Source organism: Oncorhynchus nerka, linkage group LG3 (genome assembly GCF_034236695.1).
Source record: "Oncorhynchus nerka isolate Pitt River linkage group LG3, Oner_Uvic_2.0, whole genome shotgun sequence".
In the NCBI taxonomy this organism is placed as follows: domain Eukaryota; kingdom Metazoa; phylum Chordata; class Actinopteri; order Salmoniformes; family Salmonidae; genus Oncorhynchus; species Oncorhynchus nerka.
Genome location: NC_088398.1, coordinates 4213252 through 4228882, shown reverse-complemented (window position 1 = coordinate 4228882; position 15631 = coordinate 4213252). Strand labels below are relative to the sequence as shown.

The following is a 15631-nucleotide window of genomic DNA, read 5'->3' as shown; positions in this document are numbered from 1 at the left end:
AACCTGCAGCATCGTGGGCTCTGGCATTTCTGGGATCAGAGCTTGAAATGTTTGTGTGGTACAATACAGCCAAATATGTTGCGTGTTCCTATGTATGCTGTGACTATCTGCACTGATCTTTATCGCGCTGGGAGAAGCTCTGGAATGTGTGAATATAGCATGTGATCAAACCAGGACCAGGTACACTAACTACTATGATCAGACACTGCTGCTGTTTGAGACGGTCTGACCATTACACTGCTAACAACCGTTTCTAAACTGGTTTAGAAAAGAGATCATGTTCCGAATCTATTAATGCCGTTTAAACCATTTACCTTTTGAATAAATTATTTGTCTCTATTACGTCGTCACACAAGTATCGGGACGTTTTAATGGACAGACAGACCCGATAAAAAGCAATGTTAATGGTTTTTAATATTTTTTGAATTATTAATACATCATATATATAATAATATACACAGACTAATACCCAGGGATTCACATTTGTCTCCATTCTCAATATGCTTTGTTGTTCTCTTCTCAAACCAGAAGTTATTGGACTAAAAGTATTTACATTAAAAAAATAGTGATTGAAATGTGAAACAAAAGACAAGTCATCAACAGAGTAAAATGACAGAGCGATGCAATCTGTTTGTAATATATACACCAGAATGACAGCGAAAGATTGTTGTGGGGCCCGTCTCAATAGTCAAAATGATGTCTCCTTTCTGCACTGATGTGACAGAGCTAAAATCAAATTCCTGGTGAGCATCCACCATGTTCAGTGCAGATGATGAGGAGAGGAAGCCACTAGACTATTGAGATGCATCCCAGGAGTAGAGAGGTAGGGAGAGACATTGTTTTACAGCAGTGCTTTTCAGAAGGATGGAAAAAGAGGAATATGGAGAAAAGAGTAGAAAAAGCGAGATGTGGTTGATGTTTGAAGCGAGGTAAAGGCAAGTGCTTGGTCATGATGAGGCAGAGGACAGCTAATGGATCATGACGTGTGTGTGTGGGGGTCTACCGAATCATGATGTGTGTGTGTGTGTGTGGTTCTACTGAATCATGATATGTGTGTGTGTACTCTGTGTGAACATGGTTCCAGGGGCATTGAGACAGGAACAGCCATACTGAGATGACCATCCTATCACTGTAGATGAAGAGATGATTCAGAGAGGAGGAGTGAGATGAAGGAATGACACGGAGGAATGAGGCAGAGAAGGTCTATCCTTCAGAAAGTCCTTATCTCCCGTGTGCAGTAGTTTGTAGAGAAGGGGGGGAGGGTCAAAAAAGTGGAATGAAGGACAGATGAGAGAGATTAAAAGGAGGTCAGAGAGGTGCGGTAAGGGGATGGAGGGATGAGGGGGAGGTGTATTTCAGAAGGACCATCTCTCCTGTGTGCGGGGGTCCGTATTTAGAGAGGGGGATTCTGGGGGGTTCTGGGTGTTGCTGTCTTCTCCATTCAACCCCTTCCTACACACAGGACACGTATCATGCTGCAGAAAGAGAGAGGAGAAAATCAGTTCCAAATGTCTTCAAAATATTCCTCCTACTAAATATGACCCTCCTCCTCCTCACCATTTCCAGCCAGGGTACTATACAGTCTGAGTGGAAGAAGTGGTTGCAGGGTAGCTGTCTGACGGGCTCTCCCACTGCAAAGTCCTCCTTGCACACCGGACACTCCATACTGCAGTCTGGAGACACACACACACCTTTTTATTATCTACTATTACATTCCTGTTATAAATGATCAGAACTATCTTACACGCAGGAGAAATACTCCATATTACAGTATACAGAGAACGGGGGAGGAGAGGGAGAGATGGGAAGACTGAAGGGATGATGAAGCTGGGGTTACATTAGATGTTTTTACTGAACAAGGCAAGTCTGTTAAGAACAAATTGTTATTTACAATGACGGACTATCAGATATTAAAATAACTGAAGCCTAGCATCTGATGCCAAATTCCTGAGTGGCTGGTTGAGATGATTTAAGAGTAATAAGTAGCACTCTTAATGACAAGAGATAGTGAGACAACAGCTATGTGGGCCCTGAGCCAGGGGAGACCGAGAGAGACAGACCGAGAGGGAGACAACAGCTATGTGGGCCCTGAGCCAGGGGAGACCGAGAGAGGGAGGGAGGGAGAGAGACAACAGCTATGTGGGCCCTGAGCCAGGGGAGACCGGGAGAGAGAGAGAGACAACAGCTATGTGGGCCCTGAGCCAGGGGAGACCGAGAGAGAGAGAGAGACAACAGCTATGTGGGCCCTGAGCCAGGGGAGACCGAGAGAGAGAGAGAGACAACAGCTATGTGGGCCCTGAGCCAGGGGAGACCGAGAGAGAGAGAGACAACAGCTATGTGGGCCCTGAGCCAGGGGAGACCGAGAGAGAGAGAGAGACAACAGCTATGTGGGCCCTGAGCCAGGGGAGACCGAGAGAGAGAGAGAGAGAGACAACAGCTATGTGGGCCCTGAGCCAAGGGAGACAGAGAGAGACAACCGCTATGTGGGCCCTGAGCCAGGGGAGACCAAGAGAGAGAGAGACAACAGCTATGTGGGCCCTGAGCCAGGGGAGAGAGAGAGAGAGACAACAGCTATGTGGGCCCTGAGCCAGGGGAGACCGAGAGAGAGATACAACAGCTATGTGGGCCCTGAGCCAGGGGAGACAGAGAGAGACAACCGCTATGTGGGCCCTGAGCCAGGGGAGACAGAGAGAGACAACCGCTATGTGGGCCCTGAGCCAGGGAGAGAGAGAGACAACAGCTATGTGGGCCCTGAGCCAGGGGAGACCGAGAGAGACAACAGCTATGTGGGCCCTGAGCCAAGGGAGACAGAGAGAGACAACCGCTATGTGGGCCCTGAGCCAGGGGAGACCGAGAGAGAGAGACAACAGCTATGTGGGCCCTGAGCCAGGGGAGACCGAGAGAGAGAGATACAACAGCTATGTGGGCCCTGAGCCAGGGGAGACCGAGAGAGAGAGATACAACAGCTATGTGGGCCCTGAGCCAGGGGAGACCGAGAGAGAGAGAGAGACAACAGCTATGTGGGCCCTGAGCCAGGGGAGACCGAGAGAGAGAGAGACAACAGCTATGTGGGCCCTGAGCCAGGGGAGACCGAGAGAGAGAGAGAGACAACAGCTATGTGGGCCCTGAGCCAGGGGAGACCGAGAGAGGGAGGGAGGGAGAGAGACAACAGCTATGTGGGCCCTGAGCCAGGGGAGACCGGGAGAGAGAGAGAGACAACAGCTATGTGGGCCCTGAGCCAGGGGAGACCGAGAGAGGGAGAGAGACAACAGCTATGTGGGCCCTGAGCCAGGGGAGACCGGGAGAGAGAGAGAGACAACAGCTATGTGGGCCCTGAGCCAGGGGAGACCGAGAGAGAGAGAGACAACAGCTATGTGGGCCCTGAGCCAGGGGAAACCGAGAGAGAGAGATACAACAGCTATGTGGGCCCTGAGCCAGTGGAGACCGAGAGAGAGAGAGAGACAACAGCTATGTGGGCCCTGAGCCAGGGGAGACAGAGAGAGAGAGAGACAACAGCTATGTGGGCCCTGAGCCAGGGAGACCGAGAGAGAGAGAGAGACAACAGCTATGTGGGCCCTGAGCCAGGGGAGACCGAGAGAGAGAGAGAGACAACAGCTATGTGGGCCCTGGAGCCAGGGAGACCGAGAGAGAGAGAGAGAGACAACAGCTATGTGGGCCCTGAGCCAGGGGAGACCGGGAGAGAGAGAGAGACAACAGCTATGTGGGCCCTGAGCCAGGGGAGACCGAGAGAGAGAGAGAGACAACAGCTATGTGGGCCCTGAGCCAAGGGAGACAGAGAGAGACAACCGCTATGTGGGCCCTGAGCCAGGGGAGACCAAGAGAGAGAGAGACAACAGCTATGTGGGCCCTGAGCCAGGGGAGACCGAGAGAGCGAGAGAGAGATACAACAGCTATGTGGGCCCTGAGCCAGGGGAGACAGAGAGAGACAACCGCTATGTGGGCCCTGAGCCAGGGGAGACAGAGAGAGACAACCGCTATGTGGGCCCTGAGCCAGGGGAGACCGAGAGAGACAACAGCTATGTGGGCCCTGAGCCAAGGGAGACCGAGAGAGAGAGACAACAGCTATGTGGGCCCTGAGCCAGGGGAGACCGAGAGAGAGAGATACAACAGCTATGTGGGCCCTGAGCCAGGGGAGACCGAGAGAGAGAGAGATACAACAGCTATGTGGGCCCTGAGCCAGGGGAGACCGAGAGAGAGAGAGAGAGACAACAGCTATGTGGGCCCTGAGCCAGGGGAGACCGAGAGAGAGACAACAGCTATGTGGGCCCTGAGCCAGGGGAGACCGAGAGAGAGAGAGAGATACAACAGCTATGTGGGCCCTGAGCCAGGGGAGACCGAGAGAGACAACAGCTATGTGGGCCCTGAGCCAGGGGAGACCGAGAGAGAGAGAGAGAGAGAGACAACAGCTATGTGGGCCCTGAGCCAGGGGAGACCGAGAGAGAGAGAGAGACAACAGCTATGTGGGCCCTGAGCCAGGGGAGACCGAGAGAGAGAGAGACAACAGCTATGTGGGCCCTGAGCCAGGGGAGACCGAGAGAGAGAGAGAGAGACAACAGCTATGTGGGCCCTGAGCCAGGGGAGACCGAGAGAGAGAGAGACAACAGCTATGTGGGCCCTGAGCCAGGGAGACCGAGAGAGAGAGAGAGACAACAGCTATGTGGGCCCTGAGCCAGGGGAGACCGAGAGAGAGAGAGAGACAACAGCTATGTGGGCCCTGAGCCAGGGGAGACCGAGAGAGAGAGAGAGACAACAGCTATGTGGGCCCTGAGCCAGGGGAGACCGGGAGAGAGAGAGAGACAACAGCTATGTGGGCCCTGAGCCAGGGGAGACCGAGAGAGGGAGAGAGACAACAGCTATGTGGGCCCTGAGCCAGGGGAGACCGGGAGAGAGAGAGAGACAACAGCTATGTGGGCCCTGAGCCAGGGGAGACCGAGAGAGAGAGAGAGACAACAGCTATGTGGGCCCTGAGCCAGGGGAAACCGAGAGAGAGAGAGATACAACAGCTATGTGGGCCCTGAGCCAGGGAGACCGAGAGAGAGAGAGACAACAGCTATGTGGGCCCTGAGCCAGGGGAGACCGAGAGAGAGAGAGAGACAACAGCTATGTGGGCCCTGAGCCAGGGGAGACCGAGAGAGAGAGAGAGACAACAGCTATGTGGGCCCTGAGCCAGGGAAGACCGAGAGAGAGACAACAGCTATGTGGGCCCTGAGCCAGGGGAAACCGAGAGAGAGAGATATACAACAGCTATGTGGGCCCTGAGCCAGTGGAGACCGAGAGAGAGAGAGAGACAACAGCTATGTGGGCCCTGAGCCAGGGGAGACCGAGAGAGAGAGAGACAACAGCTATGTGGGCCCTGAGCCAGGGGAGACCGAGAGAGAGAGAGACAACAGCTATGTGGGCCCTGAGCCAGGGAGACCGAGAGAGAGAGAGAGACAACAGCTATGTGGGCCCTGAGCCAGGGGAGACCGAGAGAGAGAGAGAGAGAGACAACAGCTATGTGGGCCCTGAGCCAGGGGAGACCGGGAGAGAGAGAGAGACAACAGCTATGTGGGCCCTGAGCCAGGGGAGACCGAGAGAGAGACAACAGCTATGTGGGCCCTGAGCCAGGGGAGACCGAGAGAGAGACAACAGCTATGTGGGCCCTGAGCCAGGGGAGACCGAGAGAGAGAGAGACAACAGCTATGTGGGCCCTGAGCCAGGGAGACCGAGAGAGAGAGAGACAACAGCTATGTGGGCCCTGAGCCAGGGGAGACCGAGAGAGAGACAACAGCTATGTGGGCCCTGAGCCAGGGGAGACCGAGAGAGAGAGAGAGACAACAGCTATGTGGGCCCTGAGCCAGGGGAGACCGGGAGAGAGAGAGAGACAACAGCTATGTGGGCCCTGAGCCAGGGGAGACCGAGAGAGAGAGAGAGAGACAACAGCTATGTGGGCCCTGAGCCAAGGGAGACAGAGAGAGACAACCGCTATGTGGGCCCTGAGCCAGGGGAGACCAAGAGAGAGAGAGACAACAGCTATGTGGGCCCTGAGCCAGGGGAGAGAGAGAGAGACAACAGCTATGTGGGCCCTGAGCCAGGGGAGACCGAGAGAGAGATACAACAGCTATGTGGGCCCTGAGCCAGGGGAGACAGAGAGAGACAACCGCTATGTGGGCCCTGAGCCAGGGGAGACAGAGAGAGACAACCGCTATGTGGGCCCTGAGCCAGGGGAGACCGAGAGAGACAACCGCTATGTGGGCCCTGAGCCAGGGGAGACCGAGAGAGACAACAGCTATGTGGGCCCTGAGCCAAGGGAGACAGAGAGAGACAACCGCTATGTGGGCCCTGAGCCAGGGGAGACCGAGAGAGAGAGACAACAGCTATGTGGGCCCTGAGCCAGGGGAGACCGAGAGAGAGAGATACAACAGCTATGTGGGCCCTGAGCCAGGGGAGACCGAGAGAGAGAGAGATACAACAGCTATGTGGGCCCTGAGCCAGGGGAGACCGAGAGAGAGAGAGAGAGACAACAGCTATGTGGGCCCTGAGTCAGGGGAGACCGAGAGAGAGAGAGAGAGAGACAACAGCTATGTGGGCCCTGAGCCAGGGGAGACCGAGAGAGAGAGAGAGACAACAGCTATGTGGGCCCTGAGCCAGGGGAGACCGAGAGAGGGAGGGAGGGAGAGAGACAACAGCTATGTGGGCCCTGAGCCAGGGGAGACCGGGAGAGAGAGAGAGACAACAGCTATGTGGGCCCTGAGCCAGGGGAGACCGAGAGAGGGAGAGAGACAACAGCTATGTGGGCCCTGAGCCAGGGGAGACCGGGAGAGAGAGAGAGACAACAGCTATGTGGGCCCTGAGCCAGGGGAGACCGAGAGAGAGAGAGACAACAGCTATGTGGGCCCTGAGCCAGGGGAAACCGAGAGAGAGAGATATACAACAGCTATGTGGGCCCTGAGCCAGTGGAGACCGAGAGAGAGAGAGAGACAACAGCTATGTGGGCCCTGAGCCAGGGGAGACCGAGAGAGAGAGAGAGACAACAGCTATGTGGGCCCTGAGCCAGGGGAGACCGAGAGAGAGAGAGAGACAACAGCTATGTGGGCCCTGAGCCAGGGGAGACCGAGAGAGAGAGAGAGACAACAGCTATGTGGGCCCTGAGCCAGGGGAGACCGAGAGAGAGAGAGAGAGAGACAACAGCTATGTGGGCCCTGAGCCAGGGGAGACCGGGAGAGAGAGAGAGACAACAGCTATGTGGGCCCTGAGCCAGGGGAGACCGAGAGAGAGACAACAGCTATGTGGGCCCTGAGCCAGGGGAGACCGAGAGAGAGACAACAGCTATGTGGGCCCTGAGCCAGGGGAGACCGAGAGAGAGAGAGAGACAACAGCTATGTGGGCCCTGAGCCAGGGGAGACCGGGAGAGAGAGAGAGACAACAGCTATGTGGGCCCTGAGCCAGGGGAGACCGAGAGAGAGAGAGAGAGAGAGACAACAGCTATGTGGGCCCTGAGCCAAGGGAGACAGAGAGAGACAACCGCTATGTGGGCCCTGAGCCAGGGGAGACCAAGAGAGAGAGAGACAACAGCTATGTGGGCCCTGAGCCAGGGGAGAGAGAGAGAGAGATACAACAGCTATGTGGGCCCTGAGCCAGGGAGACAGAGAGAGATACAACAGCTATGTGGGCCCTGAGCCAGGGGAGACAGAGAGAGACAACCGCTATGTGGGCCCTGAGCCAGGGGAGACCGAGAGAGACAACCGCTATGTGGGCCCTGAGCCAGGGGAGACCGAGAGAGAGAGACAACAGCTATGTGGGCCCTGAGCCAGGGGAGACCGAGAGAGAGAGACAACAGCTATGTGGGCCCTGAGCCAGGGGAGACCGAGAGAGAGAGAGATACAACAGCTATGTGGGCCCTGAGCCAGGGGAGACCGAGAGAGAGAGAGAGACAACAGCTATGTGGGCCCTGAGCCAGGGGAGACCGAGAGAGAGAGAGAGACAACAGCTATGTGGGCCCTGAGCCAGGGGAGACCGAGAGAGAGAGAGAGAGACAACAGCTATGTGGGCCCTGAGCCAGGGGAGACCGAGAGAGAGAGAGAGACAACAGCTATGTGGGCCCTGAGCCAGGGGAGACCGAGAGAGGGAGGGAGGGAGAGAGACAACAGCTATGTGGGCCCTGAGCCAGGGAGACCGGGAGAGAGAGAGAGACAACAGCTATGTGGGCCCTGAGCCAGGGGAGACCGAGAGAGAGAGAGACAACAGCTATGTGGGCCCTGAGCCAGGGAGACCGAGAGAGAGAGAGACAACAGCTATGTGGGCCCTGAGCCAGGGGAGACCGAGAGAGAGAGAGAGACAACAGCTATGTGGGCCCTGAGCCAGGGAGACCGAGAGAGAGAGAGAGACAACAGCTATGTGGGCCCTGAGCCAGGGAGACCGAGAGAGAGAGAGAGACAACAGCTATGTGGGCCCTGAGCCAGGGGAGACCGAGAGAGAGAGAGAGACAACAGCTATGTGGGCCCTGAGCCAGGGAGACCGAGAGAGAGAGAGAGACAACAGCTATGTGGGCCCTGAGCCAGGGGAGACCGAGAGAGAGATACAACAGCTATGTGGGCCCTGAGCCAGGGGAGACAGAGAGAGACAACAGCTATGTGGGCCCTGAGCCAGGGGAGACAGAGAGAGACAACCGCTATGTGGGCCCTGAGCCAGGGGAGACCGAGAGAGACAACAGCTATGTGGGCCCTGAGCCAAGGGAGACAGAGAGAGACAACCGCTATGTGGGCCCTGAGCCAGGGGAGACCGAGAGAGAGAGACAACAGCTATGTGGGCCCTGAGCCAGGGGAGACCGAGAGAGAGAGATACAACAGCTATGTGGGCCCTGAGCCAGGGGAGACCGAGAGAGAGAGAGATACAACAGCTATGTGGGCCCTGAGCCAGGGGAGACCGAGAGAGAGAGAGAGAGACAACAGCTATGTGGGCCCTGAGCCAGGGGAGACCGAGAGAGAGACAACAGCTATGTGGGCCCTGAGCCAGGGGAGACCGAGAGAGAGATACAACAGCTATGTGGGCCCTGAGCCAGGGGAGACCGAGAGAGACAACAGCTATGTGGGCCCTGAGCCAGGGGAGACCGAGAGAGAGAGAGAGAGAGAGACAACAGCTATGTGGGCCCTGAGCCAGGGGAGACCGAGAGAGAGAGAGAGACAACAGCTATGTGGGCCCTGAGCCAGGGGAGACCGAGAGAGAGAGAGAGACAACAGCTATGTGGGCCCTGAGCCAGGGGAGACCGAGAGAGCGAGAGAGACAACAGCTATGTGGGCCCTGAGCCAGGGGAGACCGAGAGAGCGAGAGAGAGAGACAACAGCTATGTGGGCCCTGAGCCAGGGGAGACCGAGAGAGAGAGAGACAACAGCTATGTGGGCCCTGAGCCAGGGGAGACCGAGAGAGAGACAACAGCTATGTGGGCCCTGAGCCAGGGGAGACCGAGAGAGCGAGACAACAGCTATGTGGGCCCTGAGCCAGGGGAGACAAAGAGAGACAGCTGTTGTCTCACTCTCTCTATGTGGGCCCTGGGCCAGGGGGAATAGAGAGTGACAGACAGAGAAGGAGAGAGACAACAGCTATGTGGGTCTTGGGCCAGGGGGAGACAGAGACAGACCAAAAGAGAGAGACAGAGTGAGGCCGAGAGAGACAGAGAGAGTGAAACAGAGGACAGATGTGTGTATGTGAGAAAGACGAGGACATGAGACAGCAGCTAGGAGTCCTCATTTACCCCAATGAGTCAGCTGTCAGCAGCACAGCTATACTAGCTTATTTACAGTACCAGTCAAAAGTTTGGACACACCTACTCATTCAAGAGTTTTTCTTTAGCTTTACAATTGTCTACATTGTAGAATAATAGTGAAGACATCAAAACTATGAAATAACACATATGGAATCATGTAGTAACCAAAAAAGTGTTAAACAAATCAAAATATATATTTTATATGAGATTCTTCAAAGTAGCCACCCTTTGCCTTGATGACAGCTTTGCACACTTTTGGCATTCTCTCAATCAGCTTCATGAGGAGGTGACCTGGAATGCATTTCAATTAACCGTTGTTCCTTGTTAATAGTTAATTTGTGGAATTTATTTCCTTAATGTGTTTGAGCCAATCAGTTGTGTTGTGACAAGGTAGGGGTGGTATACAGAAGATAGCCCTATTTAGTTAAAGACCAAGTCCATATTATGGCAAGAAAAGCTCAAATAAGCAAAGAGAAACAACATTCTATCATTACTTTAAGACATGAAGGTCAGTCAATCCGGAAAATTTGCTGTGCTGTGATGAAACTGGCTCAATGCCACTTTCATAATGTTTACATATCTTGCCTCACTCATATGTATATACTGTATTTTATACCATCTATTGCATCTTGCCTATGCCGCTCTGTTGTTGCTCATCCATATATTTATATGTATATATTCTTATTCCATTCCTTTTTGTGTGTATTAGGTATGAAATTGTTAGATTACTTGTTAGATATTGCTGTACTGTCGGAACTAGAAGCACAAGCATTTCGCTGCATTAACATCTGCTAACCATGTGTATTTGATAGGAAAGGAAGACCCAGAGTTACCTGCTGCAGAGGATAAATTCATTAGAGTTAACTGCACCTCAGATTGCAGCCCAAATAAATGCTTCAGAGTTCAAGTAACAGACATCTCAACATCAGCTGTTCAGAGGAGACTGCGTGAATCAGGCCTTCATGGTCGAATTGCTGCAAAAGAAACCACCAATAAGAAGAAGAGACTTGCTTGGGCCAAGAAACACGAGCAATGGACAAATCTGATTTTTGTATCCAACCGCCGTGTCTTTGTGAGACGCTGAGTAGGTGATGGGATAATCTCAGCATGTGTGGTTCCCACCGTGAAGCTCTTAAGTGTGATGGTGCTTTGCTGGTGACACTGTCTGATTTATTTAGAATTCCAAGGCACACTTAACCAGTATGGCTACCACAGCATTCTGCAGCGATACACCATCCCATCTGGTTTGGACTTAGTGGGACTATCATTTGTTTTTCAACAGAACAATGACCCAACACACCTCCAGGCTCTGTAAGGGCTATTCGACCAAGGAGTGATGAAGGGCTGCATCAGATGACCTGGCCTCCACAATTATTTTAATTTTATTTATTTTTAGTTAAGAACAAATTCTTATTTTACAATGACGGCCTACCCCGGGCAACGCAGGGCCAATTGTGCACCGCCCGATGGGAATCCCAATCAAGGCCAGATGTAATTCAGCCTGGATTCGAACCAGGGACTGTAGTGACGCCTCATGCACTGAGATGCAGTGCCTTAGACCGTTGCGCCACTTGGGAGCACAATCACCCGACTTTAACCCAATTGAGATGGTTTGGGATGAGTTGGATCGCAGAGCGAAGGAAAATCAGCCAACAAGTACTCAGCATATGTGGGAACTGTTGGAAAAGCATTGTTGGAAAAGCTTTCTAGGTAAAGCTGGTTGAGAGAATGCCAAGAGTGTGCAAAGCTGTCAAGGCAAAGGGTGGCTACTTAGAATCTAAAACTTTTAAATATATTTTGATTTGTTTTGGTTGTAACCAAAAAAGTGTTATTTCATAGTTTTGATGTTTTCACTATTTTTCTACAATGTATAACATTTGAAAAAATAAAGAAAAACCCTTGAATGAATAAGCGTGTCCAAACTTTTGACTGGTAGTGTATAGGCCACGGCACTATGGAGAAACTGGAGAGGAGGTAAAGGACTGACCTGCTTGATCCTGAGACACGTTGACTGTAGGTATGGAGGAGATCTTCTCTTTCTCTGCAGGAGGAGGGCCCGTGTTCTCAAACTGACCTAACAACTACACACAGGTAGACAGAGAAGATCCATCACAATGGTTGCTGCAGGAACTATAAGAACAGCTTTGTGCTGTAAACTGTGTGCTAACCTAGCATGATACAACAAAAGAGTAAAACCATCAGAAACATCCTGGAAAAGATAGAGAGAAATTACCAAGAGAACTGCTAAACCTTCATTAGCATTCTGGGTCTACCAACATCCATATAGCATACTACATAGTATGAAGTAATAGTTGGTTAGTGGCCATCCATACCAAATCAAGTGAATGGGGTTTGTGCGTGCGTACCTGTGTGATGACTGCGTCCAGTCCCCCCTGTCCCCAAGCATAGTCCCCTGGGTTAGAGTGTAGCATCCCCGTCCTAACACACAGAGAGAGGAGGTCAATTACTGTTAAAGATTAAACATTCAGGAAATATCCTGTTTCACACATGATGAACAGCAACAATATGGGTTGTGATTTAGTTTGGGTTTAAATGACAGGGTCCCGGGGGTGTTGGCTGAGGCACACCCATAACAAGTAAGGGAACCTTCAAATATTAATGTTGATCCACCTCACTATTTGTAAGGAATCCACAAGAGAAAGTGTGGAAGTCAAACTATGGACTTACATACTGTATAACCACTGCTTACATGGCAGTAAGAAGGTTCTTACCAAGAGAGGGGAGGTGAGCCAGGAACTCCAGAGTTGGCAAATAGACCAGCCAGAAACTGTTGTACTATCCTACAGAGAGAGAAGGCACAAACATCAGTCAGGAATGAGTTTAGCAGAACATTGAAAACTAAAAAAAAAAAAGACTACATTTAGAACCTGCAAATCCTGAATGATCAAAACAGCCATATGAATATCAACATGGCATCGTAAGGAGAGGAGTCTCACCCCTCTACGGCAGGTGAGCGGTCAGGTCTGCTGCTCCCTCTGGAGCGGTACCTCCGCTGACTGTGCAGGCGAGGGGGGCGACCGGGCCCCCAGTGTTCCCCCCCTCCCAGAGGACCCCCCAGGGGTCCTCCTAGCCCAGCAGGGACGGACCCTCCGATAGGACCTCCTCCCAGGCCTCCTAGCCCTCCCAGCCCCCCCAGACCTAACCCCCCTGATCCTACCCCAACCCCTCCACCAGGGACCCGGGGCTCTGAGTCTGGACTGTCACCATCCACTGTGAAAGGCCTCTCTACAAACAACAGGTGCCACAGCTGCTGAGAGAGAAATGAGGGGTGAGGGTGAAAACAGAGAGGGTGGGGGAATGGAGAGAGGGACAGTGGAAGGGAGAGAGAGATAGAGAAAGCATGTGAAAGAAAGATGGGATCACAAAAGGTACATTTAGTACAGATGAGATCACAGTACACATTTGCATCCCCCCCCCACCCCTGTACCCTCCAGGCCACAGTGCACTGCATATCATACCTCTGCAAACTGTGTGGCTGTGTCATCTGTCCCGTTAGTGCCACCCTCTAGCAGACTGAGGGAAACAGCACACAGGAGGCAAAACACAGCATTAGTAACATCCAACATCTATACACAGTCATTCTCCACCACCTTCCATTCACTCTGCCTAGCTTATGTCTGGTCGATTCATTAAAGCTACAGACATAAGAAACAAGATATTCTCACCTGGAATCTTCTGTTACCTCCTCTATAAAGCCAGACTCACACCTGGGACAGATGTACTCCTGCAAAAACACACAAAACCACAAACTCAGAGAGTACATGAGTCACACCGTGTTCTATACAGGGCTGCTGAGGCAGCTATGCAGGGGTTTCTGTCTGTAGAATGGGGAAATGTCTAGTAGAGATCTGTGGCAGAGTCAGGATATAGCCTATTTGAACATAGCATTAGGCAGGAACATAAACATGTAAAGTGGAAGTTGTCATCGAGACGTATTCTTCCCTGGCACCCGTGTCGAGTTCACTCACAATGGGATTAGGCCTATGACACAGACATGTTCTTTATTCCACAAAACAAAAGGACACTTGAACTTGAAGTGAACCTCATTCCAAAATTGTTCAAAACCTGTATTGCTGTATGCAATATTGTGTGTAGGCTTAGGATATGCCTCAGCCATTGGCATCTGGTGAAAACATACAGACACTATGCCTGAAAGAAGAATGCTTCAGACGGACGAGCACAGGGTTCTGTATATTCGAGGCATGCGCGCTCTCTCTTTCAGTATATGTCTTGGGGAGGTGAGACAGATTAACTGCTTATATGCAGTCAGTGAGTGGGCATGGCTGAAACATGCCTCAGCAGCACAGAGAGAGAGTGTGAGACCAGCAGGCAGGGTTAGCCTGTGAGCAGGCTAGATCAGAGTTTCCCAAATTCTCCCCCAACCCCAGTACAAGTTTAGTTTCTTGCCTTAGAGCTTCACAGCTGATTCAAATAATCAAAGCTTTTATTTAACTAGGCAAGTCAGACAAAAACAAATTCTTATTTACAATGACAACCTACCCTGGCCAAACCCTAACCCATACTACACTGGACCAATGGGACTCCCAATCATGGCCGGTTGTAATACAGCCTGGAATCGAACCATGGTCACTGAGATGCAGTGCCTTAGAACGCTGCGCCACTCTGGAGCCCAATCTTGATGATGGGGGGGGCATGACCGAGTTTGGGAAACCCTGGGCTAGATGGATCGGACCCATAGGCACAGATCTATTTCCCAATAAGAGGGAAATCTCAAAACTAGCCTTAGGTCCGTTTCTAGGCCTACTTCAGCCTCCTCCCAGATGTAGCTTCAATGGCAGGAAGGGAATAAACAGGGGATTACCAGCCTGCCTCTCACTGACCAGCCTAACATACACAAATGTATCCTAGCGAACGTTGGTTTAGACAGGCAGACTGAATGACATATTGACTGACTGACAGAGACTGCGAGTCAATAACAAATAGCTACACGACTGGCTAGCTAAATGTTAACGTTAAGTGTCATCACTTTGTAGGCCAAGGCGTAGCCAGACTGGCCTAGTTACGTTGAAATATCCATCAGATTTCCATATAGCTACCTCGAGGAATTCAGGAAAAGCACACAAAACCCACCTCGAATAAGGTTAACATCACATCAAATAACACCAGCTACTCAGTAACTACAGGTACGGTTATTCAACCATGCCAGTATAATCTTTAACAATTACTGTACATAATGTATTCGTTAAAGAAATTAGTTGACAAATCCTATTGTAAAAGCGAGCAACAACAAATATCAACATTGTATGCTAGCTAGTTAGAGCCAGTGCCGAGGGCCCTACTGGCTAGCCGTCTACAGTTAGCAGCTAGCTAGTTAAACAACTTCTGCTATTTGCTGGACTCAGATTCGGTTGTCAACCGACAGAAAAGAACAAGACCTGCTTTGAACAGACATGATCGGGACACGGTGAAACGACTGACTTACCGGGAGCTTGGGGCTTACTTCTCCCTTACAACAATGACAGAAGAACCGATGCGGGGGAACCGCCGCAGCTTCCGCCATCTTCCCCAGAATAGCACAAACAGTGACGTCGGTCCTCCTGCATACCAAAGAGGGTGGTCCGCCAACATCCCTTCATGCAATGCGCAACTCTTTGGGAAAATTAGCTTACTTGTGAGTGCGGAAATTCGTTGTGTTGTGGCGCTGGCAATCACATGTGTTTGGAATTCTGAAGTTGTTTTGCGAGGATTCTCCCGAAACTCATTTCATGATCTGAAAAGGGTGTTTTGCAAAGGTTTGTGAGCATGGCAGTTAAGTTATAAAATTAAAGTTGTTAGTAAACGTTGTTGAATAGCCGTGATTTGGTTACTGGTTGTGAGTGTCATCAT

At 51.8% G+C, this 15631-nt stretch overlaps 1 protein-coding gene across 2 annotated transcripts; it reads right to left on the bottom strand.

The window, feature by feature from the left end:
* Window positions 1-396: 396 nt before the first annotated feature.
* Window positions 397-15341, bottom strand: LOC115126740 (E3 ubiquitin-protein ligase RNF115-like). 2 transcript variants are annotated; one of them, XM_065007223.1, is made up of 9 exons: window positions 15228-15341; window positions 13450-13508; window positions 13243-13297; window positions 12721-13034; window positions 12496-12564; window positions 12130-12202; window positions 11751-11844; window positions 1558-1673; window positions 397-1475 (listed from the first exon to the last, which is right to left on the bottom strand). In XM_065007223.1, exons 1-9 carry the CDS (start codon window positions 15303-15305, stop codon window positions 1356-1358), a joined length of 978 nt encoding a protein of 325 aa, XP_064863295.1. In that variant the 5' UTR covers window positions 15306-15341; the 3' UTR covers window positions 397-1355. The 2 variants fall into 2 exon arrangements, with proteins under 2 accessions (XP_064863295.1, XP_064863298.1); XM_065007226.1 differs by having other exon boundaries at window positions 12721-13031; window positions 15228-15337.
* Window positions 15342-15631: the final 290 nt, after the last annotated feature.